The sequence below is a fragment of the Megascapheus bottae genome, chromosome 6, assembly GCF_031878675.1.
Source record: "Megascapheus bottae isolate mThoBot1 chromosome 6, mThoBot2.hap1, whole genome shotgun sequence".
In the NCBI taxonomy this organism is placed as follows: Eukaryota; Metazoa; Chordata; class Mammalia; order Rodentia; family Geomyidae; genus Megascapheus; species Megascapheus bottae.
The window spans coordinates 84,197,125-84,224,741 of NC_143514.1; the positions used below are offsets into that span (position 1 = coordinate 84,197,125).

Genomic DNA, 27,617 nt, shown 5'->3' on the forward strand with positions numbered 1-27,617 from the left:
CTTGGTGCTGATTTCTTTACCCCGGTCAGGGGTCTGACAGCCAGCGCTGGCCGCAGTGCTGACCTGGCTCTGTCCGAGGTGCTGGGGCTGGCAGGGCCTGGGGGGGGGGGTCCCTTCCCTTCCTCCTGGTGGGGCTGGCAGGGCCCGAGGGGGGGGGGGCGTCCCTTCCTCCTGGTGGGCAGGCAGGGCCCGGGGGGGGCGGAGTCCCTTCCTCCTGGTGGGGTAGGCAGGGCCCGGGGGGGGGGGGGGGGGGCGGAGTCCCTTCCTCCTGGTGGGCAGGCAGGGCCCGGGGAGGGGGGGGGTCCCTTCCTCCTGGTGGGCAGGCAGGGCCTGGGGGGGGGTCCCTTCCTCCTGGTGGGCAGGCAGGGCCTGGGGGGGGTCACTTCCTCCTGGTGGGGTAGGCAGGGCCCGGGGGGGGGGGGGGGGGCGGAGTCCCTTCCTCCTGGTGGGCAGGCGGGGGGGGGGTCCCTTCCTCCTGGTGGGGTAGGCAGGGCCGGGGGGGGGGGTCCCTTCCTCCTGGTGGGGCAGGCAGGGCCCGGGGGGGGCGGAGTCCCTTTCTCCTGGTGGGGCAGGCAGGGCCCGGGGCTCCATTCCTCCAGGTGGGACTGGGTTTGGGAGAAGAAAGCTGAGCCCCTTCCTTCCTCCCTTGAATGAGTTTCTACCATGCCGGCCACCTAGGCCCTGCCTCTGCACTGTGATACCTGGGTGAGATGCCAGGTGGGGGCCCCAGATTGAGCATAGCCAATTAAGCAAGTAGTACTGGCTTTCCAGGGCTTCCTTGAGCTCAGGGTGGGGCTACAGGTTCATGAGAAGCCCTCAGGGGCCACCACTTAGGACAGCAGGGCCCCATCTGCCTGGGCAGGTTTGGCCTGGGGCATTATATAGTATGACCCAGAATGGAACCTGCCTGGACTACAGGACTCTCCTGCATTTTGAAGAGCCGGGGCCACTGTGGAGTTGAAATCCACCAACAGCTGGGAGATGGAGTTGTGGGAACTCTGGGGTCTCCACAGGGGACTGGAGGGATTCCTGCTGGGGCTGGGTCCCTATGCACGCGGTGCTGGGTCCGGCTCACGCTGTTGAGACCCCCCCACCCCCACTGCTGTCCCCATCAGCGGTAGCCCTGGGAATCTCTCCCAGGAAGAACTCAGGGGTGTTGAGGTTTGGCCGCCACAGAAGCAGGTAGCACTTAGGCAGGTAGAAGTTGGCCAGGATGCCCAGGGCACAGAACAGGATGGCACCCATCTGCACCGTGGGCTGGTAGATCACCTGCATGTTGGCCAGGAGGGGCACAAACGAGATCCAGATGATGAAGTACGCCAGTGTGGCGAAGGTGAGGCCCCGGGCACGGTTGTAGCAGCCAGGCTGGCTCTGCACCAGGAAGGTGCCAAGGAAGCAGAGGAAAGCCAGCATGGCATTTGTGACGTGAACTAGGCCCAGGCTGGCCCAGGAGTGTATTTGGCAGTGCACCAGTGCCTCCGTGGGCAGCACCTGCCAGTCAGTCACCACCTGTGGTGGGGAAGTTGCCAGGTACCAGGCACACAGGGATGCCTCCAGCAGGACAGCCAGGAGCACCACCAGCCAGGCCCAGGGTCCTCGCAGGTGGCCACAGAGCCAGGCTGCCCAGCTTAGTGGCAACTCTGACTTTGCAAAGATCTCAGCTGCCTGCAGAAAGAACGTGCTCAGGCAGCCGGTGAGGGGCAGGTGGGCCAGGGGCTGCTGAGCCAGACAGCTGGCTGGGTCTGGCTGGCCTGGGAACAGGAGAACACTGAGGCAGAAGAGGCTCAGGCAGGCCAGGCCAAAGCAGGCCAGAGGCCCACCGGAGGCCCGGACCAGCGGGCTATCCCGGTGGTACAGGAAGAGCCCCAGTGCGGCCAGGGCCAGCCCCAGGACCAGGCTGAGCAGCAGGAGCAGCAGCAGCACAGCAGGCTCCCCCCACGCCAAGAACCGGGGGTGGCGGGGAAAGCAGCGAGTGCTGCGCGCTGGGGACCACTGGTCCTGTTTGCACAAGGTGCAGGAGAGATCGTCTGCGGGGAGGGAGAGACGGGGTGATCCCGTGAGGGGTGGTACTGGGGGCCTGGACACCGCGGGCCCCGCCTCCGTGGTCCTCCAGCCAGCCGGGGAAGCGGCTCACCTGGACTCTGTCGGTAACTGCCCGCCTTGCAGTCCGTGCAGTCGTAACAGCAAGAATGGGAGCCTTTCACTCGGCGAACCTGGCCGTCTTCACACTGCCGGGAGCACTGGGACACTGGCACCTGGGCGCAGGGCCTGAGTCAGGCTTTGTCCAAGGGCACCGCCTGACGCCCAGAGGCCTTGAGTCCCCGAGGCGTGTAGCTTGGGGGACTGGGTGCCTTGCACCCACCTCCTGGCTTGGCCACCACGTGTGTGGGGACTGCAGCCAGAGGCTGCCGTTGAAGACGCCCACAGTGGTCAGCCTGGGAGCGGGGCTCTGCCACACCCACATCATCAGGTCGTACTCCATCTCCACACTCCCGTGGGCGTCGAACTGCAGCACCAGGTCCCTTGCACGGAAGCTCAGGTTGTGCATGTTCTCCAGGAGCTGGGGGGTGGGGTGGGGTGGGGTAGAGAAAAGGGGGCCTAGGAACTGTCCAGCCCACAGCTCCGACCTTGCCCAGGACCCTGTGCTCCTCCAGGGACCAGCTAGAGCTCCTTTCTCACCTGCCAGGGCTGCACGGGCCCCGCGGCTGCACAGCGGGAGGCGTTACACCGCAGGGCCTTGTGCAGGGCCTGCGCCACGCTGTACACGGCTGCATAGGTGGCAAAGATCTGGTGGTGCAGCTGCCCAGCCGACAGGTTCTGCAGCAGCCAGGTGGATAAGTTGCGAAGCTCCATGTGATCACACTGTGGGCAGCGTGGCCCCATCACATGCTCCTCCAGGTCTGGCTCGGCATTCAGTGAGGCGCAGAAGGCCGGGTCAGCGGCCAGGGCCAGCCGGCTCTCCACGTAGTGGGAGAATTCAGGCAGCTGCCTGCCCCGATGCACAAAGCCAAGCACGGTGCCTACCTGGGAAATGTTGGGGAGTGTCAAGATCAGGTCTGAGGTGAGCCAGGCATCGCTGGCCACCCACACTTTGGGAGCGAGTCTGTGGCGGATGCTGTAGCTGAAGAGGGAGTGGACGGCTCGGGCAGAGGCAAACACCACCACCACCTGCACGCTGCTCTGGTTCACTTGGTGCAGGACATCCAGGACCTTGCCCAGCTGCTGATCACCGGTTTGGGGCAGAGGCATCAAGCCCTCGTGTGCAATGCAGATGCCCCGCACTCTGGCCAGGCCTGAGAAGATGCTCAGACCCTCCTGGCCGTAGTCGTCATTGCTACCCAGGGCTGCCACCCAGTTCCACTTTAATTTCTGCAACAGCATCACAATGGCTTCCAGCTGTGCCCGGTCACTGGGCACTGTGCGAAAGAAGGATGGGAATGTCTCCCGGTCACTCAGCCGATCTATGCTGGCGCTGTAGCTGACCTGTGGTGGCCAAGACATCCTCTGATGGGGGGGGTCTCCCATGGGCATGGCTGGCTGAGGGGATGGGGGAATGAGGCGGGGTGTACCTGTGGCATGAGGAAGAAGCCGAAGAACTTGCCTGTGATGAGGGCGAGCTCTGACGTGTGGGGCCCGATGACGGCCAGCACGCGCGGCTGGTACTGGGTGTAGTTGCAGTAGGCAGCGATGCGGTAGCCGCCCGCTTTGGCCAGGAACATGAGGCTGGGCTTTATGGTGACCACGGGCTCTGAGCAGGTGTCGTACAGGTCATAGCCCAGGTGCAGCCCAGGCAGCAGGGTAGACCCGTTGTTGATTTCCTCCACTGCCATTTTCATAGCCATTGCCAGAAACAGACCCAGGGAGGAGAGCCTGGAGCCAGCCACAGAGGGGCGCAGATGACTGTCACCAGGGGCCCGCCCTGGGCCCCGCGCCTCCCCACACACCCTAGTTTCCTGCCACTGTACCTGGTGCACACAATGCCATTGGGCCGTACCCGGTGATAGAAGTCGGCCGTCTCGGCCGAGCCCAGTGGGAAGAGCCCGCCCAGCACGTAGTCCCCTGGCGCCCTGAGCTGCCGGGACAGGCACAGGGAGGCCACAGTCCTGAGGCCCAGCAAAGCGACCGGGCCGAGGCTCAGGAGAACCGGGCTCCGCATGGCAGGTGTCGGCTCCTGGCAGGGAGTGGAGGTGGGTGGGCTGGACGGGAGCCCAGATGTAGTCAGCCTGGAGGGAGGGACTGGAGGATTTGTTTAGCAAAACGTGTGCCATGCTCCACTGCCAAGTCCCCGGGGGGCCGGAGGCAACTTCCTCACGAAGGGTGTGCACACCAGGCTCGTTCGGATACCATGTGAGGCCCCCCGTCAACAGCAATCCAGCGGGCAGGCGTGGAGTGGCTGCGGACTGATTTTGACACAAGCCCGTGGCCAAGCTCCTCGGCAGCTCCTATCCTCAAAGCAGCATGGCAGACTGGAAAAGGGCAGAGAGGAGGACAGAGAGGTGTCCTGGGCTGTGTGTGGGTCTCAGCTGTCCGCACGAGGCAGTAGTGTCGTAGGGGCTTCTCACAGGCACAGAAGTCCCTTCTCTCTCCAGCTCTGGGAAGGGTCTGGCTCTCAGTTCAAGGCGGTGCTGGCAGTACTCAGGTGATTGTGAGGATACCTGCTCCAGACCCACCGGCCAGCCGGGACTGGACAGGCAGTCGGGCCTCTGCTCTATAGCCTGGGTAGGTAGGGTCACCACTGAGTGGTGGCTGTGGCCTTCCAGGCTTCCCTGGGCCCCAGACATTCCTTGGCCAAAGGTCTGATGCCCAGAAGGCATGTCAACCAGTGGCCAGCTGTGCCTACTCCACTAACTCCTGCCCAGGCATCACCACCTCGGCAGGAGGCCCCTCTGGAGACAGCTCCCAGCTGGCCCTTAAGGAGGGGCCCATGCAAACAAGGGAGGAAGTGCTATAACCAAATGAACGGGCTGGTGCCACTAGCCGCGCAGGTGTGTGCCCAGACGGGGAAGGGTGGATAGTTCCCCCCACCCCAGCCTTTCCTTCAAGTCTGCCTCTCAGGCGCAGGTCTGGGGGAGAAGCCTGCACCGACACAGTGAGTGTCCAGCTGCGTGGGCCCAGCTAGGAGCAGCCACCACTGTTCTCACTGTGGAGATCCGGATGACCCACAAGCTGCCAGGCACCCCGGGGCACCACACTGTTACCAAGCCTGCAGCTGGGATGAGACTCTCTACATGCTAGGGTCTAGTTTCAGCTTCAGCTGGGTCCTGGCCCTCTCCTTCCCGCCACCCAGTGAAGCCCGTAACGCATGTGCAAACACCAGCACTTCAATCGCAGACAGCACACACAGCTGCACTGCAGCCTTGCACTCAGGCAGTCTTCGCTAGTCATGGGTCTTACCCAACGTCACCTCACTGCTTCCTGGCCTGTGTGGGCAGGGTTCTCAGTCCCAAAAGACTTGAGTTTAGAGTGGAATAGAGAGGACTCCTGCCAAAGTTGCTTCCTTTCCTGTCCAAGATGCTGCCAAGAGTCTCCTCCAGAGCAGGGCCAGCCTCAGCCCATCCCGTCCTCCAGAGCAGCGCAGAGCAGGCAGGGCCAGCCTCAGCCCATCCCGTCCTCCAGAGCAGCGCAGAGCAGGCAGGGCCAGCCTCAGCCCATCCCGTCCTCCAGAGCAGAGCAGAGCAGAGCAGAGCAGGCAGGGCCAGCCTCAGCCTCATCTTGGATGGAGCACCCTGGGGTTTGTATTCTCATCTGCAAAATGGAGTAACTCGGATCTCATGGAGGGGTGACCAAGCTAAAGTCAGGTGCACAGCAGCAGCAGCTGGCCAGGCATGCCCCTCTCCCCGCAGCTTACCCTGCCCTGACCCCCTGAAGCCAGGAGTGCCAGTCCTGCCCCTGGGGCTAGGCCCTGCCCACCTCGCTGGACCCCCACATTCCTCCCTGGGCAGTCATGTGCCCTGCCAGTACACCAGAAACCCCACCCCAGGCAGTCATTCAGTCCTTAACGGTCATTTATTCACACTGGGAAGTGACACATGGATCACAGGTCTCGAAGGCATGGGTGTACCCTCGCTTGCATTTTGCGCACTGCAGCCCTGTGCTCCTGGGTTGGGCTCTGAAGAGTAAGGCGAGCCCGTGCTCCTGGCGCAGGGGATGGCTGAGCTGCCCATCTGTCAGCTAGGCCAGGGCCACGACTGCCAGGAACACCGGGCCTATCTCGTGGGCATCAAGGGGGCAGGGAAGAAACAGGACACAGTCTCACTGGGTGTTGGCGGAGGAGGGCAAGGGCTGGCTGACCAGGGATAGTAGAGCCTTAGGTTGTGCTGAGGTAGCCTGCAACAGCACCGCTACAGGAGCCTGTGGTGTCCCTCAGGGCAGAAGCCACACAGGGGCTGGAGAGGAGGTGGTAGTGTCCTAGGCAGGACAGGTCCCTTCTGGGACCTTTCAGAAAAGCCATGGTCAAGGATTTAGCTCCTTATTGCTCTTGCAAAGGACACGAGGGCATCTGGCCTGCTCAGCATGGAGAGATGCTAATGAGGCAGCAGAAAGGCAGCAGAGGCCCCCACCACGATGCTCACCCTGCTGGGGTATAGTGGTACGGGGGGGCCGAGGCGCCTGGGCCCAGGGCAGGCCACCTGGACAAATGCGGTGTCCCAGGCCTGGGATGGGCACAGGGAGATACACGGGCAGGGCACTTGGCTGAAGAGGAGACAAGCCTCGCAGTGCCAGGGGCCTGTGACCTGACACCACGTCAGGGATCCGACCCAGGCGTCGCATGGCAATGTCCTGGGATGTTCCTCCCCCCCCTCCCTCCACCCTCCACACCTCAGGGAAGCCTGGCTCAAAACATGTGTCATAGGCTGAGGTGGAAGCTGCGCCCAGGCACTTTGTCCCCGACCAGAGGGACAGCTCGCCTGTGCTTGTCCTGACCCAGGGACCACCACTTTTCCTGCCAGAGCCTGCGGTACTCAACAAGCCCTGCTGTGGACTGTACGGGGCCAGGCTGCCTCTGCCCAGCTGTGAGCAGGGCCACCCCTGGGCCTGGCTGGCTCCCTAGGGCAGGTCCAGCAGGGAGTGTTCAGCGTAGAGCTTCTGGGAAACATCGTACACGTGCTCAATGAAGGGCAGGGCCTCGCCCAGCATCTCAACGGCCTGCTCGGGGGACCCCACGTTCATGACCTCGAGGAAGGCCTTGCGTGTGGGCAGGGTGCAGAAGGCCACAGTGACGGCCCGGCGCACGATCCAGGGGTGGTAGGCAGCCAGGGAGGCGTTGTAGGAGTCGGTGCAGAGCACGGCCGTGCGCGCGTCTTCGGGGCTGGTGCGCAGCCTTTCCAGGAACAGCTGCAGCCAGCGCAGAGCGCGGTGCAGGCGCAGCACGGTCCGGCAGCCCGAGTCGGGGTAGCGGGAGCGCCGCTCCAGATCCACCAGCTTGTTCCCCACCTCGTAGGCCACCATGGACTGCAGGGAGGTGTAGTGCTCGCGCTGCGGGCTGCTTAGCAGCTGCTCCATGATCTGCAGCTTTGAGACCACGTCCTTGGAGATGAAGGAGAAGATGGTGCCCAGGCTATTTAGAAACCTGTCAGAGGAGGTGGAGCTAGAAGCCGTCTGCACCCTGGCAGCCTCCCTGTAGCGGTCCCAGGTGCAGCACCCCGCGTCTGCTGAGGCAGGCAGGGAAGGCTGGGTGGCAAGGGCCCCAGGCTGGGAAGTTGGCAGGAAGGCCGCCCCCAGGCACGTACCTGACCAGGCCCTTCCAGCTGCTGATGTACTGGTCTAGCAGCACCTCCTCGTCCTCTGTCAGACACTGCTTAAAACTGACCAGGACCACTTTCAGGTTGAACTCCGACTCCGAATCCTCCATCTTTCAAAATGAGCTGAAACAGGTTTTTTTTTTTGGGGGGGGCGGGCGGTCATGGGGCTTGGACTTGGCCTGGGCACTCTCCCTGAGCTCTTCAGCTCAAGGCTACTGCCCTACCCTTGAGCCCAAGCTCCACTTCCTGTTATCCAGAGGTTCATTGGAGATAAGAGTCTCGGGCTGGCTTTGAACCTTGATCCTCAGATTTCAGCCTCTTGAGTGGCTAGGATGACAGGCGTGAGCCACAGCCCCAACCTGCTGAAAGCTTTTTTTTTGTTGTTGTTGTTTTGTTTTTTTGCCAGTCCTGGGCTTGGGCTCAGGGCCTGAGCTTTGTCCTTGGGTTTTCCCAAGGTTAGAGCTCTACCACTTGAGCCAAACACCACTTCTGGCATTTTTCTATGTATGTGGTGTTGGGGCCTGACCTCCATCTCTGAGGCCTGATTCTGGCTCAGTGGCAATTAAAGGGCTTTGGCTAGGCATTCACTCCTTGCATACCTCTCTTAAGGCATCTCTGTGTACGTGACTTGATTGAGCCCCCCGCAGTTTCGCGGGTCTCGCAGCAGCTCAAGTCTCGCGCGCTTTCCTGCACCTGTCCCGCCCAGTACCTGAAAGCCCCACCCAGACCCTTAGTGGTAGCACAGAGGCCCTCTTCCTATTGGCTAGCTTCCCAGTGCCCACCTTCTCCTACCCTAACAGTATGTAACTAATTGTCTGACGCAATAAAGGGAGGAGAGCATCAGAGAGCATCAGAGAGCATCAGAGAGCATCAGAGATCAGCAGAGATCAGCAGAGAGATCTGATGCGCTTTCATGGTTAACACTGCTTCTGACTCAGCGTGGTTTTTTCTTCCCTGGTGATTGGGGGAGGGCTGGGTCTTCGACACTTACCATCTCGCTCGGCTCCCGGGGGACTACAGGCTGGCCCTGTGTGTCCCTCCCCGTTCCCGTGTTGCTGCCCCGGAGAGGAGCAATAATGTGCTACCAAGGAATCGAACCCAGGTCTTCGTGCATGCTAGGTAAGCACTCTGCCACTAGGCCAAACTCCCGGTCGGCCCTGAAAGAGTTTTTTACTCAGAACTTATGGGTCATCTTGCTGGGTCAGGTTGCTCATTTTCTCAAGAAGTTGGGGAAGAACATCCAAAAGACACAGCTGGAGCTGGGTGCTAGTGGCCCAGAGCTATAACCCTAGCTATTCAGTAGGCTAAGACCCAGAATAACCAACAAAAAGCAGGGGTAGGGGCCAGGAGTTTGGCCTAGTGGTAGAGTGCTTGCCTAGCATGCACGAAGACCTGGGCTCGATTCCTCGGTACTATATACGTAGCAAAAAGCCAGAAGTGGTACTGTGGCTCAAGTGGTAGAGTCCTAGCCTTGAGAAAAATCCAGGGACAGTGCTCAGGCCCTGAGCCCAAGCCTAGGACCGGCAAAAAAAAAAAAAAAAGCAGGGATAGAAGTGTGACTCAAACAGTACAAAACAGATATACAAATGAGCTGAGCAAGGTCAGGGCTTTAGATTCAAATCCCTGGTACTGGCAAATAAAGAAGGAAAGAAGGACTGGGAGCATGGCCTAGTGGTAGAGTGATTGCCTAGCATGCACAAAAACCTGGGTTCCATTCCTTGGTACCACATACACAGAAAAGATCAGAAGTGGTGCTGTGGCTCAACTGGTAGAGAAAGCTCAAGGACAGTGTCCACGTCCTGAGTCCAAGCCCCAGGACTGGCAAAAACAAAACAAAACAAAATACAAAAAACAGGAGTGAGAGGGAGGGAAGGAGGGAGAGGGAGAGGGAGAAGGAAAGAGAAGGGTTAGGGAGAGGTCCATCCAGACGCTGATGGTTCATGCCTGTAATCCTAGCTACTCAAGAGCTTGATCTGAGGATTGCAGTTCAAAATGTCAGGATATGAGACTTTTATCTCTAATCAACCATAAAAAAAATCAGGACTGGAAGGGTAGCTCAAGTGGTAGAATACCAGGCTCAAGTGAAAAAGCAAAGGGACAGCAGCACTTAGGCAAAGGCCAAGCCCCAGAACAGGCATTCTTGTGCACCTGAGTACATGTATGTACACACGCATGCACACACACACACACACACACACACACACACACAAGAAATAGCTTGGGTAAAGCTGGGCGCGGTGGCTCACACCTGTAGTCCTAGCTACTCAAGAGGCCGAGGTCTGAGGATCAAGGTTCAAAGCCAGCTCAAGCACAAAAAGACCCGAGACTCTTATCTCCAATGAACCTCTAGAAAATGGGAAGTGGGGCTTGGCTCAAAGGGTAGGGTGGTAGCCTTGAGCTAAAGAGCTCAGGGACAGTGCCCAGGCTGAGATCAAGCCCTATGACTCACAAAAAAAGAAAGAAAGAAAGAGAAAGAAAAATAGCTGGGGTACTGAAACTGTCAGCTGAGTGCATAGTGAAGCCATCTCCTCCTTACCTGAGCTCCCTCCCCAAAACCAGACACCAACCAGAAAGCTGCTCTGCTCTTGGCAGATTCTGCACCCACAGACTTTAGCATGGGCCCTCCCTCTGTTATTCAGGTCAGTCCTTGACCTGGTACTATGCAGTTGTAACATTTGCAGTGGCTGTGATTGCTGCAACTTCTTGCTTATTTGTGTTTCCTAAAGTTCCTGCTGGCTCACTCACTGGAACAATGTCTCCAAGACCTAGGCAGGCTCCTGAGTGCTCGTACCACTTATATCCCACTCTGTCAGGGCAACATTCTGATGAGGGAGTCATGCATACTAGAAGAAAAACAGGGATTCATACAGATGCCAGTGGCTCATGCCTGTAATCCTAGCTACTCCAGAGGCTGAGATCTGAGGATCATGATTCAGAGCCAGCCTGGGCACAAAAGTCTGTGAACTCATATATATATATATCTATATATCTATATCTATATATATATATGTATGTATGTATTTTTTTTTGCCAGTCCTGGGGCTTGAACTCTGGACCTGGATGCTGTCTCTGAGCATCACAGAGGAGGCCGGGAGCTGCTTGCCTAGCATGCACGAAGCCTGGGTTCAATTCCTTGGTACCACATACACAGAACAAGCCAGAAATGGCACTGTGGCTCAAATGGTAGAGCTCTAACCTTGAGAATGTCCAAGGTCAGCGCTCAGGCCCTGAGATCACAACTTTTTCTATGTATGCGGTACCCACAATTGATGACGATGACAACAACAACAAACAACAACAACAAAACAGGGGTTCAAAGATAGTGGGTAATTCTGACAGGAAGGGAATAATGCTGACTGGAAGGTTGAACTGTCACAGGCCCTCCCACTAGCTGGAGACAACATTTTGGAAGTGGCCCAAGACAGAGACCTACAAACACACTGGCATTCACATTTGAAGTGGGTCCTCTGAGTTCCCCAGTCCCTGCCTTTTTAGCATCCGCAGGGTCTCAGCCTGGTGCTTCTCCAGTGGGCCTTGGGGACTTGCTACGCATCACTTGTGTCCAGAATGAACACTCATCTGACTCGGGTCTGAGAACCCTTGTGCTTCTTGGTGGTTGGAGCCCTGCTGCAGCCTCCCTCTCGAGCTGTGCTGAGAGACCTTCAGGCTCAGGACGCCTGGGTCCATGACTCAGTCATTTAGCTCTGCCAATGACCCGCACTCGCTGGCATGGCCTGCCTACACCAAGGCTGCCAAAGCAATGGTAGGGCCCAATGGGTGCTGGGGCCCTGCAGGTCCTGCGGGCTGGGTCGCATGCCTGTCACTGGGCGGAGCCCCTGGGGAGCAGCTCACCTGGTCTTCAGGTGTGGGTCTCAGGAAGATGGCCCCTACCCGCTCTCAGAGCCTGCGTGCTGCCCATCCAGCAGACTGTCTCTGCGGTTCCTTCTCGGTCTCTCTGCCCACAACCCCAGTCGGCAGCCAACTAAGAGCCGCCACAATTCTTTCGGAGCTGTCCGTGGTATGGCGAGGCAGCGGTTTAGCCGGGAGTCCGCGGCTTGCCAGTCCCGGAGCGGGGAGCCGGGACCCGGCCTGGAGGCCGGGCTGGCCCTCGGCGGGCGACCACCGCGGCGCTGCGAGCCGAGAGGGCGGCCCGGTCCAGGGAGCCGTCCCGGCGCTCTGCGAGTCTCACCTGGGACGAGGCTAGCGGCGGCTGCGGGCGCGGCGGAGCCAGGACCGGGGCGGGGGCACCGGGGCGGGGGCACCGGGGCGGGCGGACCGGGGCGGGCGGACCGGGGCCTCAGCTCGGCGGGCGTGGGGCCAGGGCCTCGCCGCGGGCTCCGGCCACCCACCGGGGGCCACGGCGGACGAGGTTCCGCGCCGGGGTCCCGGCAGTCTCACGTCAGCACTCCGGGCCCGGCGTCGGCGGCCTGCGGTTGGGCAGGCGCCGCGGGCGCGGCCCGGAGCCCAGGCTCCGCCGCGGAGCCACTCCGATTGGCTGCCTGCCGTCCAATCAGGACTCGGCGTACCCGCCCACGTTTCCGGCGAGCGCGGCGGAAGCCAGCGGTCGCCGCCGCGCCTGCGCAGTGCGCCGCGGCGCGTCCTGCGGCGTCTGTCCGGTGCGACCGCCGGAAGTGCTGTCGGCCGCGGCTTGTGGGCTCCCCGCCGGCGGCGCGCTGCAGGTCCGGGAGCGCGGGGGGGACGGAGGCCGAGGGCGGCCGCCCGGACGATGCCTGAGATCAGAGTCACTCCGTTGGGTGAGTCGCAGCCGCCGCGGGCCCCGGCCTGACGGGCGCCCCTCTCCGCCAGCGCTCGCCCTCGGTGGCCCGGCGCTCGGGGTCCGCCGGGGCGCGGGTCCGAGCCGCCCGCAGGGCTTCGGGGAGCTTTGCTGGGGTGGGAAGAGGCCTCCCCTCGAGGATGCCGAGCCCGGAACCGGAGCCGAGGCCCCGGGCTCGGGCGGCCGCGCAGGAAGCGGGGCCCCGAGACCCCTCTGCCTCGACCGCTGCCGCCACGCACTCAGGTGACCGACGTGGGCCCTCAGCTCGGCCCGCGCCCTGCCGGGTCCCTTTGCCCTTTGTAAAGATAAAAGTGCAGACTCACCGTCCCAGCAGCCTTGACACTTGGAATCTGGGGTTCCAGAAGCTTCCTGGGTGGCTCTGCTTTGCTTCCCGTACTGTGGAGAGCACCGTGGCGGCTCGGATGTTCCGGGCCCGATGCTGAGTCTCCCAGGTGATGCTGGCCCGGGGCGTGTGCGCATCCAGCCTCCCATCCCTGCTCCCCGCCTGATGTCCGTGAGAAGTTAATTCTCCCATAGGGTTCTGAACTTTCGGGGTACCCTTGTTCCCTTTTCTGCACCATGGTGACATTCATGGGTGCACTCTGTATGTTTAATTGCTTACCTAGCCAAGATGTAAACTCTGTGTGAACAGGGTTGTTTCCTCTGCTTTTTAGGGGGGTGTGGGAGGGATGGGGGGGCATTGGGCCTTCAGCTCAGGGCTTGGGCACTGTCCTTGGGCTTTGTCAAGGCTATCGCTCTACTACTTGAGCCACAGCATCACTTCCAGCTTTTTCTTTGTATGTAGTACCAAGGAATTGAACCCAGGGCTTTGTGCATGCTAGGAAAACACTACCACTAGGCCATGCTCCTGGCTCTCTTCTACTGCTTTTTGCTGAGTCCTGTCCTTTGTTGTCTGTTGAGGTTTTGTCCTCTGGTCTTTGGGAAGAATGACTGCCATTGTAGTTCTGTCATCATTCATTCATTCATACAGACAGACATACATGTGTACATACACAAGTTCATATGTACAGTGCACCCCATCAAGCTCTGCCAATCTCCTGCTTAACTTTTTTTTTTTTTTGTCAGTCATGGGGCTTGAACTCAGGGCTTAGGCGCTGTCCTTGAGCTCATCTGCTCACTCAAGGCCAGTGTACTGCCACTTGGAGCCACAGCACCATGTCTGATTTTTCTGGTGGTTAATTGGAGACTGAGTCTCCTGAACTTTCCTGCCTTGGCTGACTTTGAATGGTGATCCTCAGATCTCAGATCTCAGTTAGCTACCTGTGCCCACTCCTTGCTACTTCTTTTTGACAGTTGCATTGTTTGTTTTTTTTGCCATTCCTGGGCGTGAGCTCAGGGCCTGAGCACTGTCCTTGGACTTTCTCAAGGCTAGAGCTCTACCACTTGAGCCTCAGCACCACTTCTGGCTTTTTGCTATGTATGTGGGGTACCGAGGAATCGAACCTGGGTCTTCGTGCATGCTAGGCAAGCACTCTACCACTAGGCCAAACTCCCAGCCCCCAAGTTTCATTGTTCTATTTTCACTCATGAATGTAAAGTACTTTGACTGTGTTCACCTTTGTTCATCTTCTTTGTTGGTCCTCTTCCCTAAGAACTGGACTTTGGAATCTAGGAAAACAACTGTGGCCTGGGTGTCAGTGGCTCACACTTGTTGAGGAGGCTTTGATTTGAGGAATGCTGTCTGTTGAAGCTAGCAGGAATAGAAAAATCTGAGCTGGGCGTGATGGCTCATGCCTATAATCCTAGCTACTCAGGAGACTGAGATCTGAGGATCATGGTTCAAAGTCAGCCCAGGCACTAAAGTCCGTGTGACTCTTATCTCTAACCACCCCCTCCCCAAAGAAAACCGGAAGTGGAGCTGTGACTCAAGGGTAGGGCAGTAGCCTTGAGCTGAAAAGCTCAGAGACAGCACCCAAGCCCAGAGTTCAAGTCCCATGACCAACCTTCCCCCCAACCCCTCCCCCCCAAAAAAAAAAGAAGGAAAGAAAGAAAAATCCAGGATACTCTTTATCTCTAATTAAGTATGAAAAGGTCTGGACTTGCTGCTCAAGTGGTAGAGTTAGCTGTGAGCAAAAGAGTGAAAAAGGCAAGAGCACAGGCTTGGAGTTAAAACCCTATACTGGCACAACAGAACAAAAACTCCACAAAATGCTAGCTGCTGATGGCTGATGTCTGTAATCATAGCTACTCAAGAGGCTGAGACTTGAGAATTGCTATTTAAAGCAAGCCTGGGCAGAAAAGTCTAGGAGACTCTTAATCTCCAGTTAACCAGCAGAAAACCAGAAGTGGTGCTGTAGCTCAAAGTGGTAGAGTATTAGCCTTGAACAAAAGAAGCTCAGGGACAGTGCCCAGGCCCTGACTTCAAACCCTGTGATTAATGACAACAACAACCACCACAAACCCCCAAAACAAAACTCCACAAAACTGGGCATTGGTGGCTTGTAACAGTAATCCAACCTACTCTGGAGGCTGAGAACTGATGATCTCAATAAGCCCTTGAGACTTCTTTGTTAGTGCCAATCCTGGGGCCTGAACTCAGGGTCCGGGTGCTGAACCTGAGCTATTTTAAAAACTCAAGGCTAAGGGGTCAGGAGCATAGCCTGCTGGTAGAGTGCTTGCCTAGCATGCACAAAGACCCGGGTTTGAATCCTTAGTACCACATCTATAGAAAAAGCTGGAAGTGGTGCTATGGCTCAAGTGGTAGAGCTCTAGCCTTGAGGAAACCCAGGCCAGTGCTCAGGTCCTGAGTTCAAGCCCCAAAACTGGCAAAAACAAAACAAAACCCTCAAGGCTAGAGCCAGGAATGTGGCCTAGGGATAGAGTACTTGCCTAGCATACTTGAAACCCTGGGTTCCATTCCTCGGTACCATATACACAGAAAAAGCTGGAAGTAGTGTTGTGGTTCAAGTGGTAGAGTGCTCTACACTTGAGCAAAAGTGCCCAAGGATAGTACCTAGGCCCTGAGTTCAAGCCCCACAACTGGAAAAACAAAGATTCGAGGTTAGCTCAACTTGAGTCATAGTTCTGCTTCTAGCTTTTTGGTGGTTAATTGGAGATAAGAGGTTCATGGATTTTTCCTTCCCACATTGGCCTTGAATGATGATCCTTGTATCTCAGCCTCCAGAGTAGCTAGGATTACAGGTGTGAGCCACTGGTTCCCAGCAGCCCTTGAGACTCTTACCACCAGTGAACCAGCTTTTTTCTGCAAGTGGAGGTTTGGCTAATGTAGAATGCCAGCCTTGAGCTAGGAAGTGATAAGGGAGAGCAGTCAGTCCATGAGTTTGAGCCCCAGTACCAGTACCTTCTCCCCCAAATGAGACATAAAACTTCCCCAAGCCTTAGGCCACTGTTTGGTAGCCTGTTTCTGTGGACACTTTATGTTAGGTTCTAACTTGTGAAGGAGAAGTACTTCTCTCAATAAAAACTTGTAGGGGTTTGGGGTGCAACATGGCTGTAGAATGCAAATGTAGCAAGGAGGAGACAAATATGACCCTACCTATCTAGGGGAGTGCATGACAGTGGCTGGGAGGGGGCAGGCCTACTGAACAACCTTTGGGTATCCCCACAGTGCCTGGCTGCCTGAGGCTAAGTGGGCCCTGTGCATGGCTGGTCACTGTGGTATGTGCTCATGGTGCATGTGGCTGGCAGAGAGAGGTATGAAGGATTCGGCATGGAAAACAGATCGTTTCTTGTCCTCAGACCTCTGTTGATAATTGACCCCCCAAATCAAGGGAGGTGACAGAAGGTCACATGAGTGTACCACACGTGGGCGAAGTCTCAGGCTAGAGCAGCTAGCTGGCCTGCTTGGATTTCAGAAGAGTGAGAGGGGCTGAGTGCCAGTGGCTCATGCTTATAATCCTAGGTACTCAAGTTCAAAGCTAGCCTGGGCAGGAAAGTCTGAAACTCTTACAAAAAGCTGGAAGTGGGACTGTGACTCAAGTCTTGAGTGAAAAGGCGGTGCTGGGCTCTGAGTTCAAGCCCTAGCATGGACACCACAGAAAAAAGAGCAGGAGGGAAAATGGGGTTGGGGCCAGCTGAGTGTGCCCAAGGTTCATGGCGCCCACCTCTCCGCCTGAGTCACCTGAGCTGCGGCCAGTTTCTGGTCACAGTGATGTCCTTATGCGGTGCACCAGGAGGCTTGCTTGTCCACGGGGATCGGGTTCCAGGGAGGAGGCCTTATTGACCGCAGCTTAGCCGAGGGTCCAGGAGGAATCTGATTGAACTCATGGAGAGCAGTGGTGACACGCCACAGAGCAGTGTGAGCCATGTGCGAGGGGAGAGCACCAGGAGGTCAGGCATTTGAGTCCCTTCCTTGCCTGTAAATGGAAGCCCTTACCTCTGTCCCCAGAGACGCCCCAGCATCTGATTCCTCAGCTCAGTGAGGGCTCTGCCCTCACAGCCTGGAAGCCAAGAAGTGGTGGGAGCGGAGCCATGGCTGTGCCTCTCACCTGTCCTTCCCTTTGAGCAGGGGCTGGCCAGGATGTTGGCCGGAGCTGCATTTTGGTCTCCATTGCTGGCAAGAATGTCATGCTGGACTGCGGGATGCACATGGGCTTCAATGATGATGTGAGTCTTCTGGGTGGGTGGTTGAAAGGGCAGTGAGGGACCACTACTGTCTGTTCCTTTTAGCCATTTGAAGGACCTGTGGGCATTGGAGTAGGGATTGACCAGGCAGGTGGGCAGTGGCAAGCATACCTAAACAGCTATGGATACGTGCAGGGTGGGGACAGAGGCTTCTGCCATACTCAGCTAGTGGGGCGAGGCTAAGCCAGCCTGTGATCTGGGCTTGGCTTCTTGCTTAATGCTGACTGGAAGGTGAGGTCAGTGGGTGCCTCAGCCAGCAAGCTCACCCTTTCCAGGGGGCTGTGAGCAGTTGTCATCCAAACGCCGAAGTGCAGGGCCCAGATTCCCTGGAACTCTTCTCTGGGGTACCAGCTGCCCATGCCTTATTGCCTGGAAGCCCACGTGCAGCCTGCTGTGTCTGACTCTGTCCTGGCTTTTCCTCAGCGGCGTTTTCCTGACTTCTCCTACATCACCCAGAATGGCCGGCTGACTGACTTCCTGGACTGTGTGATCATCAGGTAGCCTTGTAACCTTCGGGGCCTTCGCAGCCTGTCCCATACCCTGCCTTTGGAGGCCGCCGACTGTGGTGTATTGGCAGCCAGTTCATCACGGCTGCATCCCCACACTGCCCCTGTCTCCTCAAGGGGCCATGAGTCCCTTGGAGCTAGGGCACACTCAACGCCAGTTATTCCTGCTGGCTGTGCCCACAAGTGTTGTGGACGAGAGCCTGGCAAGTATTTTAGGAAGTCAGGACTACTGTCCCCAGCAGTGCCAAGACAATCTGCTTCAACTGCCAAACTCAAGGCTGCGCCTGTGTCCTATCCATTCCCTGGACCTCTCCCTGCACTTGGCAGCAAGCCCTGTTCACACTCCTCCCCCTCCCCCTCTCGCCCTCACCCTGGGCCTCCTTGTCCCCTGTCCCTAATGTTAAGCTTGCTATCCTCTGGCCACTATGGACGTGTGAGTTGCCCTGACCCTAAGCTGTAGATTCCTGGTCAAGGCACTGACTGCCTGGCAGCCTGGCATGCCTGGACACGGGGAGGCCCCTTCATCTCCTCTCCTCCTGTTCCACCCTCGTGTTCAACCAGACAGGCAACATCTACCAGCACACACAGTCTGCTCAGCCTCACCGAACCACCATTTCCCATTTCCCTAGAGGGGTCGTTTAGGCTAATGCGCCCAGAGCCGTTGAGGCTCCTGTGGCCTTAGTTCATCCGGGGCCTGGCTCACAGACTGCATGCGGAGGTCATGTGCTATAGTTGCCCCTTGTCCCCTTTCCCGGTGTTGTGCTAGCTCCTTGGTGCTCTCAGAAGGGCGTCCTCCACCTCCGAAGACAACGGCACCCCTCTCTCATCATCACACTATCCCGTCCTTCTCCTTAGCTGCCTTATTCATGGAAGTATCATCGTTCAGGTTGGCGGGGGGAGTTTGTTGGGGGGAACTCAGTCTTAAGCTCTCACTCAGCTGTTTTGATCATGGCTGTTGCTCTACTACTTGAATCATGTCTTCAGTTCTAGCTTTTGGCTGATTAACGTGCGTGTGTGTGTGTGTGTGTGTGTGTGTGTGTAGGTTTGAATGCAGGGCTTTCACACTTACTAGGCAGGTACTCTACTACTCAAGCCATGCCTCCAGCCCTTTGTTGGTTAATTTGACAGCCCAGGCTGGCTTTGAACCTTGACCCTCTGATCTTACCCTCAATCTAGCTAGGATTATAGGCATGAGCCATCAGCATGTACAGGTATGTTAATTTTTGTTTGTTTTGTGCCTGTACTAGGGCTTGAATTAAGGGATTTACACTCTTGCTTGATTTTTGCTCACAGCTGGTGTGGTACCACTTAAACTGTCTTCAGTTCCAGTTGAAGACACACACACACACACACGTGTGCTAATAGTGGGGCTTGAACTGACAACCTGAGCACTGTCTTCTTTTTCATTGAAGGCTGGTGCTATACCACTTGAGCCACAATTCCTGTTTCTTTTTTATCCTGGTGCTGGAACTCTGGGCCTGGGCACTGTCCCTGAGCTCTTTAGTTCAAGGCTACCACCCTATCCCTAGGCCTGGGCATTGTCCCTGAGCTCTTCCTTACCCTTGAGCCAAGCCCCACTTCCCATTTTCTAGAGGTTCATTGGAGATAAGAGTCTCAGGTCCTTTTGTGCCTGGACTGGCTTTGAACTTTGAGCCTCAGATCTCAGCCTCCCGAGTAGCTAGGATTACAGGTGTGAGCCACTGGCATATAGCACTGTTGCAGCTTTTTTTTTTTCTCTCGTCGATCATGAGGCCTAGGTGCTGTCCCTGAACTTTTCAGCTCAAGGCTTGAGCCACAGTGTCACTTTATGTTGCAGCTTTTTGCTGGCTAATTAGGATAAGAGTCTTGGATTTGGCTGTTAGAAACCGAGATCCTCAGATCTCAGTTATCTGCATGATTATTATGGGCATAAGCCACTGGTATCCATCCTGTCTTAGAGCTTGAACTCAGGCCCTGGATTCTGTTCCTGAGCTATTCGTGCACAAGGCTAGTTCTTTACTACTTGAGCCACAACTCCACTTCTAGCTTTCTAATGGGTAATGATAGATAAGCATCTTAGGGACTTTCCTGTCCAGACTGACTTTGGACTGTCACACTCCATCAGCCTCCTGAGTGGCTAGGATTATCAATGTGAGCTACTAGAGTTTGTCTGATATACAGGTTCTAACTGTTGATTTGCACATGGTCTTGATAGGCACTTAAATGTACATTTGGGAAGGTAGTGGTTGTCATATTTCGCTTATTCCTGACCTTTTGGTAGCCAGGATAGTTCTGACCTATAGTAGGCTTTTGTGAATGAGGGAAGTGATAGATGAGCCCAGAGCTGCTATGGGATGGTGAGGCCAGAGTGCTCCCCCTCTGACTGGTGCCATATCTCCTCAGCCACTTCCACCTGGACCACTGTGGGGCGCTCCCTTACTTCAGTGAGATGGTGGGCTACGACGGGCCCATCTATATGACCCACCCCACCCAGGCCATCTGCCCCATCCTGCTGGAGGACTACCGCAAGATTGCCGTGGACAAGAAGGGCGAGGCCAACTTCTTCACTTCACAGATGATCAAAGACTGCATGAAAAAGGTGGTGGCTGTCCACCTGCACCAGACGGTCCAGGTCAGAGTCCCAGGAGGCCTAGGGACCTTGGGCTTGGCCCACCCCAGGAGGTGGCAGTAGGCAGTTGCATGAATCCAGCCCACATTTGGCATTTATCTGAGGGGAGCTTTCATGGGAGGGGCAGGTAAACATCACATACATGAGGCTTCTGCTACTTGCCTTTGTGCATAGGCAGCGCTGGAAAGGCCAGACCAGTGCTTTCCTGTGCTTTACACTTGTGCTGACTGAACGAGCTGGGATCCAGCACATGCTTGGTGTGTGTGTTGGTTGGGTGGGAAGGCAGAACCAGATGGTAAGATAAGCAAACCCTAGGATATGGTGTGAGGGTTGAGGAGAAAGTGAAGGATTTTAAACAGGCAAATGACAAGTGAATTTCCCACAGAAATTTGTGTTATACACACACAAACTTATAATCCTCTTGCACTAAATAATGCTTTTAAAAATCTTAAAGGCTACTTTCCTGGCAATATAGTTAAATCATATCCCACCCACCTTTGTGTATGTGTGTGTATATGTATAGGGGCGTGTGTGTGTGTGTGTGTGTGTGTGTATGTGTGTGTATGCTGGTCCTGGGGCTTGAACTCAGGGCCTGGACACTTTCACTGAACTTTTTTCCTTAATACTAGTGTTATTCTACTTGATCCACAGCTCCATTTCTGGCTTTTTTGGTAGATGATTGGACATAAGACTCTTGTGGACTTTGTCTGATTTGGATTCAAACCATAATTCTCAGGTCTGAGCTTCCTAAGTAGCTAGAATTATAGGCATGAGCCACCATTGCCTTGCCCACCCACCTGTGGTTTTCATAATACTATCTCCCCTCCCCCTTTTTTTCTTCTAACCTTTATTATTTATTTTCAAGCCCTGGGGGCTTAAACTCAAGGGCCTGGGCTCTGTCTCAAGTTCTTTTGCTCAAAACTATCACTTTGAGCCATAGCTTCACTTCCACTTTTCTGGTATTTAATTGGAGATGTGTCTCACAGACTTTCCTGCTCCACCTGGCCTTGGACCACAATTCTCAGATCTCAGCCTCCTGAATAGCTACAACCTGATAAATCCATTTTAGCTGGTATATTTACCATCTGATGATTAGATTCTGCATCTAGTAAGATTAATTTGGGTTTAGCTATATCATTTTCTGTTTTTTTACGCTGCTGCCGCCACCTCCACCTCCTCCTCCTCTGCTTCCTCCTCTTCCTCCTCCTCTTCTTCTTCTTCTCCCTCCTCCTTCTTCTGAGCACTGTCCTTGGGTTTTCTCAAGGTTAGTACTCTACCACTTGAGCCTCAGCACCACTTCCAGCTTTTTTCTATATATGTAGTACCAAGGAATCGAACCTGGGTCTTTGTGCATGCTAGGCAAGCACTCTACCACTAGGTCAAACTCCCAGCCACTTTTTTTTTTTTTTTTTGCCAGTCCTGGGACTGGAACTCAGGGCTTGGGTGCTGTCCCTGTGCCTCTTTGTACTTAAGGCTAGCACTCTACCATTTGGATCACAATGTTACTTCTAGCTTTTTCTGAGTAGTTTATTGGCAATAAGAGGCTCATGGGCTTTTCTGCCCAGGCTGGCTTAGAACTGTTATCCTCCTACATCAGTCTCCTGAGTAGGTAGGATTACAGGTGTGAGCCACTGGTGCCTGGCTTTTCACGGGCTTCTTAAAGCTGTATCTGGAAACTCTGGTTTTAGAACCTTAGACATTTGTCTTCTCTCTGATGATCTGTCCACATTGCTTCCCTTCTGCGATTGCTTCTAGTTGACTCCTGAACAGCACATGGAAAACAGGAATGGGTGGTTAGCTTTGCTGATTTGTTTGTATCTTGCCTGTTCTGCAGGTCTGAGTGCATGTTCTCCTCTGCAGGTGGATGATGAACTGGAAATCAAGGCCTACTATGCAGGCCATGTGCTGGGAGCAGCCATGTTCCAGATCAAAGTGGGCTCAGAGTCTGTGGTCTACACGGTCAGTGGAAGGGCTTGAGGCTTGGGCAGAGCAGGTAGTAAGGAGAAGCTATCTTGATTATCTCTGTCTTTGCCAGGGTGATTATAACATGACCCCAGACCGCCATTTGGGGTAAGTAGGCCTCTGTTTTCATCCTGTGTGGTCTCCCCTCAAGCCTGCAGACCTGGGGGTGTGCCAGTGGTAGGCACTGAGCAGTTAACACTTGATGTCTCCCATCCAGTATAGAGAGTTCCTTTCCTCAGAGCTCAGCTGCAGGCACAGGTCCAGGCGAAAGCCTCCACTCCCCTTGCTGGCTCCTCTAGAATGACTGAACAGGCCCGGGGCCCACTTCGTTAGACCTGGTCCTGTGGTCCAGCCTGGCTGTGCCCACTTCTGTTGTAGGGCTGCGTGGATTGACAGGTGCCGCCCAAACCTGCTCATCACAGAGTCCACATACGCCACAACCATCCGGGACTCCAAGCGCTGCCGAGAGCGAGATTTCCTAAAGAAGGTCCATGAGACTGTGGAACGTGGTGGAAAGGTAGCAGCTGCAGGCCAACTCTGGCCACAGGCAACCTTGGGCATGGCTGCCTGTGTGTGGCCGGGGGCTCTAAGGACTTCTCAGAGATTTGCCAGCCCTGTGTGTCTCAGATCCTGTGCTTCCCCAGTGTATTCTTGGGTCTGAGAGTAGGACTGGCAGGGGAGGGATTGTGGCCTACCATACCTCAGCGGAAGCCTGGCGTGCCTTCTCAGCAGATGCTGTCCCTGGCTCGTAGACTCACCAGCAGACAGTCTCCGTAGTAGCTGCCACCCCAAAAGGTGGCCAGCGAGCAGTCTGCTGCCTGTGTTGTTCAGGGTTGAGTGGCACAGCCAGAGGCTCCCGCTTGAGTCAGCCTTACCTGCCCTTAGGTGCTGATTCCTGTGTTTGCACTCGGCCGGGCACAGGAGCTCTGCATCCTGCTGGAGACCTTCTGGTAGGTGCTGGCTCAAGGCCCTTCCCTGGGTGGGCAGTAGAAGAGGTGGCAGCTTGTGTGCATGGGAGAGCTGATAGGCTGCCACTAGCCACCAGTGGGTGCAGCAGCCACAGTCCGGGTGCAGTGGTGGTGGCCCTGTTGACTGCCTTGCTGAGTAGAGCAGTCCATCCTTGTGTCTGGAGGCTGCAACGTCATACTGTCACCTATCCAATGGAGCTTCCTTATAAGTGCTCTGGGCCCCCTGTGAGTCCCAGTGCAGGACACAAATGGAGGGGGTGGAGACCATATTCCAGGTGGGCTGGTAGGGTCTTGCGGTTCAGTCTCTGCTGACTGGGCTGTGGGCACACAGGGAACGCATGAACCTGAAGGTTCCCATCTACTTCTCCACCGGCCTGACGGAGAAAGCCAACCACTACTACAAGCTGTTCATCACCTGGACCAACCAGAAAATCAGGAAGACTTTTGTCCAGAGGAACATGTTCGAGTTTAAACACATTAAGGCCTTCGATCGGGCATTTGCTGACAACCCAGGTCCCATGGTGAGGCCCTGGGGGGGGCTCCCTCCTTTTTGCCTGGCATGTGAAGATCCCTGCTCAGAGCTCTGGGTGGAAGGTCGTGGGTCAGGCTGGGGCTGGTGGCAGGGTGCGGGCCAGGGGACTACTGCCCTGACCCCACATCTCTCCACAGGTTGTATTTGCCACTCCAGGAATGCTGCACGCCGGCCAGTCCCTGCAGATCTTCCGGAAGTGGGCAGGAAATGAGAAAAATATGGTAAGGAATCTGGTCCCCAAGATCCCAGGAGGGGAGGCCCGTGAGGTGGGTGGAGATGGGTATGTGAGCTCCCACAGCCTTGGGAGCCAGAGGGCTAGGGGGCCTGCCCTAGTCACAACAGCTGCTTTGGGACTGCTGTCGCTGGTGATGTTGAACCCCTAATGGTCCAGACTCTGTCAGGCAGGAGTGCTCCCTCCATACCTGGCCTCCAGTGGTTCAGACAGGAGAACATTCCTGCTATGCTAAGGGTGGAGGGGAGGGGGCGCTTTCACTCCGCTGAGTCTCACCCCTCTCCCATAGGTCATCATGCCTGGCTACTGTGTGCAGGGCACGGTAGGTCACAAGATCCTCAGTGGGCAACGCAAGCTGGAGATGGAGGGACGGCAGGTGGTGAGTCCCATCTTCTCTCCCTGGGTGGGGCAGACCTGCCAGGCCCCTGCTAGTGCTAAGTTGAGCCTAAACCTCTGATGCTGCAGCTGGAGGTGAAGATGCAAGTGGAATACATGTCATTCAGTGCCCATGCAGATGCCAAGGGCATCATGCAGCTGGTGGGACAGGCAGAGCCACAGAATGTGCTGCTGGTACATGGGGAGGCCAAGAAGATGGAGTTCCTGAGACAGAAGATTGAGCAGGAATTCCGTAAGTGGCTGGAGAGGAGGTGGGCACGGCCTGCTGGGGCTGGCAGTTTGAACCAACTCTTTCTGTATTCCTTTCCCTCTAGGAGTCAGCTGCTACATGCCAGCCAATGGCGAGACAGTGACACTGCCCACTAGCCCTAACATCCCTGTGGGCATCTCCCTGGGGCTGCTGAAGCGGGAGATGGCTCAGGGTAGGAGGGGCAGAGGGGCACTGGGCAGGAGTGGCCGGGGTCTAATGGCCTGTCTTAACAGTGTTGCCCCCTTCCCACCCAGGGCTGCTCCCTGAGGCCAAAAAGCCCCGGCTCTTACATGGCACTCTGATCATGAAGGACAGTGTAAGTGCATGGGCGGGGGGAGGGGGGTGTCACCCTGCTTCTCCCCCCTGACCCACCCTCTCCCTGGTCCCACAGAATTTCCGGCTGGTGTCCTCAGAACAGGCCCTCAAGGAGCTGGGTCTGGCCGAGCACCAGCTGCGCTTCACCTGCCGTGTACACCTGCAGGACACCCGCAAAGAGCAGGAGACAGCCCTTCGAGTCTACAGCCACCTGAAGAGGTGCACCCTGGGCCTAACCCGCCCCCTCCCCCCGCCCCCCAGGTGAAGGCAGGCTGGGTGATGCAGGGGGTCGCACTTTTCCTCCCCGCAGTACCCTGAAAGACCACTGTGTGCAGCACCTCCCTGATGGCTCTGTGACAGTAGAGTCCATCCTCATCCAGGCCGCTGCCCACTCTGAGGCCCCAGGCACCAAGGTGCTACTCGTCTCCTGGACCTACCAGGTAAAGAGGGGGATGCCTCATCCCGTGGCACCTGGCACTGCCCAGTGGTGGAGCGACTATCTATCCTCCTTTCCTGCAGGATGAGGAGCTGGGGAGCTTCCTCACAGCGCTTCTCAAGAAGGGCCTCCCCCAAGCCCCCAACTGATGTGTGGCCACTCAGGCCTGCCACCTTTGCCCCCCACGAGAGCCTGGGCTTCCACTTCAGGACCCAGGAGCCCTGGATGGATGGACCTGTGCATGGGCCACAGCTGCAGTCCAGGGACAAGGACAGAGCCACGGGTCAGCCTGAAAGAACATTTCCGGCTGAAGTAATAAATAGGCCTCTTGGGCCTTGTCTTTTATTTTCATTTCCAAGCTCAGAAGATGATGGGGCAGGGGAGCATTCCTGGAAACGCCGCACGCACAAGAAGCCACTTAGGTCATCACATACTTCCTCCTCCTCACCCGGGAACAGGAAGGGGCATCCAGGGTGGCAGATGTGTAGATGAGGGCCAGAGGGAAGCGGGCAGAATGGTCACAGCCTCACTCGGAGGTGCTAAGCTTTGCCAATAGGACTTAATCCTTACCAAGGGCAGTGAGTATCTGACAAGGTCTAAAATGGTGAGGCTAGAATAGCCTCACAGTGTTCAGTTACTTTGGATTTCCACACTGGATCCTGCAGGGTACAGGACAGGATCTGTGGACAGAACTGGGTCAGCCTGAGGACAAGGGGTCAACCTAGAGTCCCTCTCTACCACTGTTGTCTCCAGAACTCACCCTGTCCAATGGGATCTCACTGAAGGGATCTGAGGAGGTAGGCAGCTTCGTTTAGGCCATGCACCTAGTCAGAAACCTTTTGGCCAAGCCAACAATGCTCAGCTTTCTTATTGGTTGCTTGGGTTCCCATCCTCCAGGACAGTGCAGGGCTTCAGCTGCCATGGAGAGCCTTTCAGCTCAGACCCGGTCTTAGAGGTCCACTTCCTGTCTCATCTCTGCTACCAAAGTCCCCAAGGTTCCCACACAGAACTGCCTTCAGCAATAAGCCAGGAGCTGGGGCAGGGAGAGCATGGTGTTTGCCCAAGGTGTCTTGACTGTAGAATCACCTTCATCTAGGTCGGAGTCAAAGCCTCCAATCTTACAGCCACCAGCACAGCTGTCATTCTCCAAACCTATAGCCCGAAGCCAAGGCTGTCAGAGACCTGCTTTATCCCCTCCCTCCTTCCTCCCAGCCAGGACCCAGGACTACCACCTGTCAGTATAGAAAAGATGGACTTTGCAGAAGCACAGCTTCCTAGGGACACAGATGCCTATGGCATAAGCCGCCTAGCTGCCTGGACCCGCCTTTGACATCCAGGGTATAAGCCACTTGAGCTACCCCAGCCTGCCAGGGGGTCTCTGAAGAAGGAGGCTGGCAGTGGAGGAAACAGACTGAGGACCCCAACCAAGGCTTGTGAACCCAGGGGCCCTGCTAACCATCAGTTCCTAAGTCTAGTGGGAAATCATCATACGCATCAGTAGCGTGTGCAAAGAAGATAAGAGAACACATAGGAACCCCTTCACCCAGCCTTCCTGGGTCCTTGTAGAGATGCTGCAGGCTGGGTGATGAGGAGAGACGCCAGCGCCCACAGGAATGGAGCTGTGGGCCTCCCTCCTCTGCCTCACCATTCACAAGTCCCTCAGATAGGTTCCCCGCCCTGCCTGGGGAGGCTAGCAGTTGCCACAGCAAGAAGCCTACTGGGTACGGGGAGGGGGGAGACGGGGCTGCGAGGGGCAGCAGGACCCACCGGTGCCAAAGCCTGTCCATTTCAGAGAAGGGGCCCTTAAGAGAAAAGGTGCAATCCATGCTCTGCTTCCTCAGAGCGGGGAAGGGGCACAGGAAGGCGCAGGCACCTGGGGTTCCCACGGGGTTCCGGCCCACACCCCGGCTGGCCCGCGCGCCCTGCCCACGGCCAGGTCCTGGCTGGTGTTAGTGGCAGGGCCGTGGGCCCGACGAGGTCGCCCCTTCTCACCTCCTCGGGTGGTGCTAGCAGCTGGGCGTCCCGCTGAAGCCCTGCGTCCCACGGGGATGCTGGGCAGCTGCAGGGCAGCTGCAGGGCGACGGGTGGGCAGAGCCCGGCCAGGCCCTTCTGGGGGCCTCGCCCCTCCGCACCCGCTGCTCCGTCCAGGGCCAGCCCTTTGCCGGGCAAGGAAGGCCTGGGGCGGGGCCAGGACCCGAGGGTCGCCCGGCCCCGGCGCTCGGAGGACCGGGGGCGGGGCGGGGGGGCGGGGCGGCCGCACGTGGCCAGCGCCCCGCCCGCGCCTGCGCGCT

At 56.9% G+C, this 27,617-nt stretch overlaps 3 protein-coding genes across 4 annotated transcripts; 1 reads left to right on the plus strand and 2 right to left on the minus strand.

The window, feature by feature from the left end:
* Positions 1–1,071: 1,071 nt before the first annotated feature.
* On the minus strand, positions 1,072–4,244 carry Tas1r3 (taste 1 receptor member 3). Its single transcript, XM_090334044.1, has 6 exons — positions 3,966–4,244; positions 3,570–3,870; positions 2,680–3,483; positions 2,363–2,560; positions 2,135–2,255; positions 1,072–2,027 (listed from the first exon to the last, which is right to left on the minus strand). The coding sequence occupies exons 1-6, from the start codon at positions 4,154–4,156 to the stop codon at positions 1,072–1,074; spliced, it is 2,571 nt and encodes an 856-aa protein (XP_090190170.1). The 5' UTR covers positions 4,157–4,244.
* Positions 4,245–6,113: 1,869 nt separating this feature from the next.
* On the minus strand, positions 6,114–12,198 carry Cptp (ceramide-1-phosphate transfer protein). 2 transcript variants are annotated; one of them, XM_090336038.1, is made up of 3 exons: positions 11,595–12,198; positions 7,731–7,865; positions 6,114–7,570 (listed from the first exon to the last, which is right to left on the minus strand). In XM_090336038.1, the coding sequence occupies exons 2-3, from the start codon at positions 7,850–7,852 to the stop codon at positions 7,048–7,050; spliced, it is 645 nt and encodes a 214-aa protein (XP_090192164.1). In that variant the 5' UTR covers positions 7,853–7,865; positions 11,595–12,198; the 3' UTR covers positions 6,114–7,047. The 2 variants fall into 2 exon arrangements, with proteins under 2 accessions (XP_090192164.1, XP_090192165.1); XM_090336039.1 differs by lacking the exon at positions 11,595–12,198 and having other exon boundaries at positions 6,114–7,527; positions 7,731–7,819.
* Positions 12,199–12,360: 162 nt separating this feature from the next.
* Ints11 (integrator complex subunit 11) lies at positions 12,361–25,677 on the plus strand. Its single transcript, XM_090336040.1, has 17 exons — positions 12,361–12,496; positions 17,006–17,103; positions 17,545–17,618; positions 20,010–20,238; positions 22,096–22,194; positions 22,271–22,305; positions 22,576–22,714; positions 23,083–23,147; positions 23,497–23,686; positions 23,835–23,918; positions 24,219–24,308; positions 24,395–24,557; positions 24,640–24,747; positions 24,830–24,891; positions 24,967–25,109; positions 25,201–25,330; positions 25,410–25,677. Exons 1-17 carry the CDS (start codon positions 12,469–12,471, stop codon positions 25,473–25,475), a joined length of 1,803 nt encoding a protein of 600 aa, XP_090192166.1. The 5' UTR covers positions 12,361–12,468; the 3' UTR covers positions 25,476–25,677.
* Positions 25,678–27,617: the final 1,940 nt, after the last annotated feature.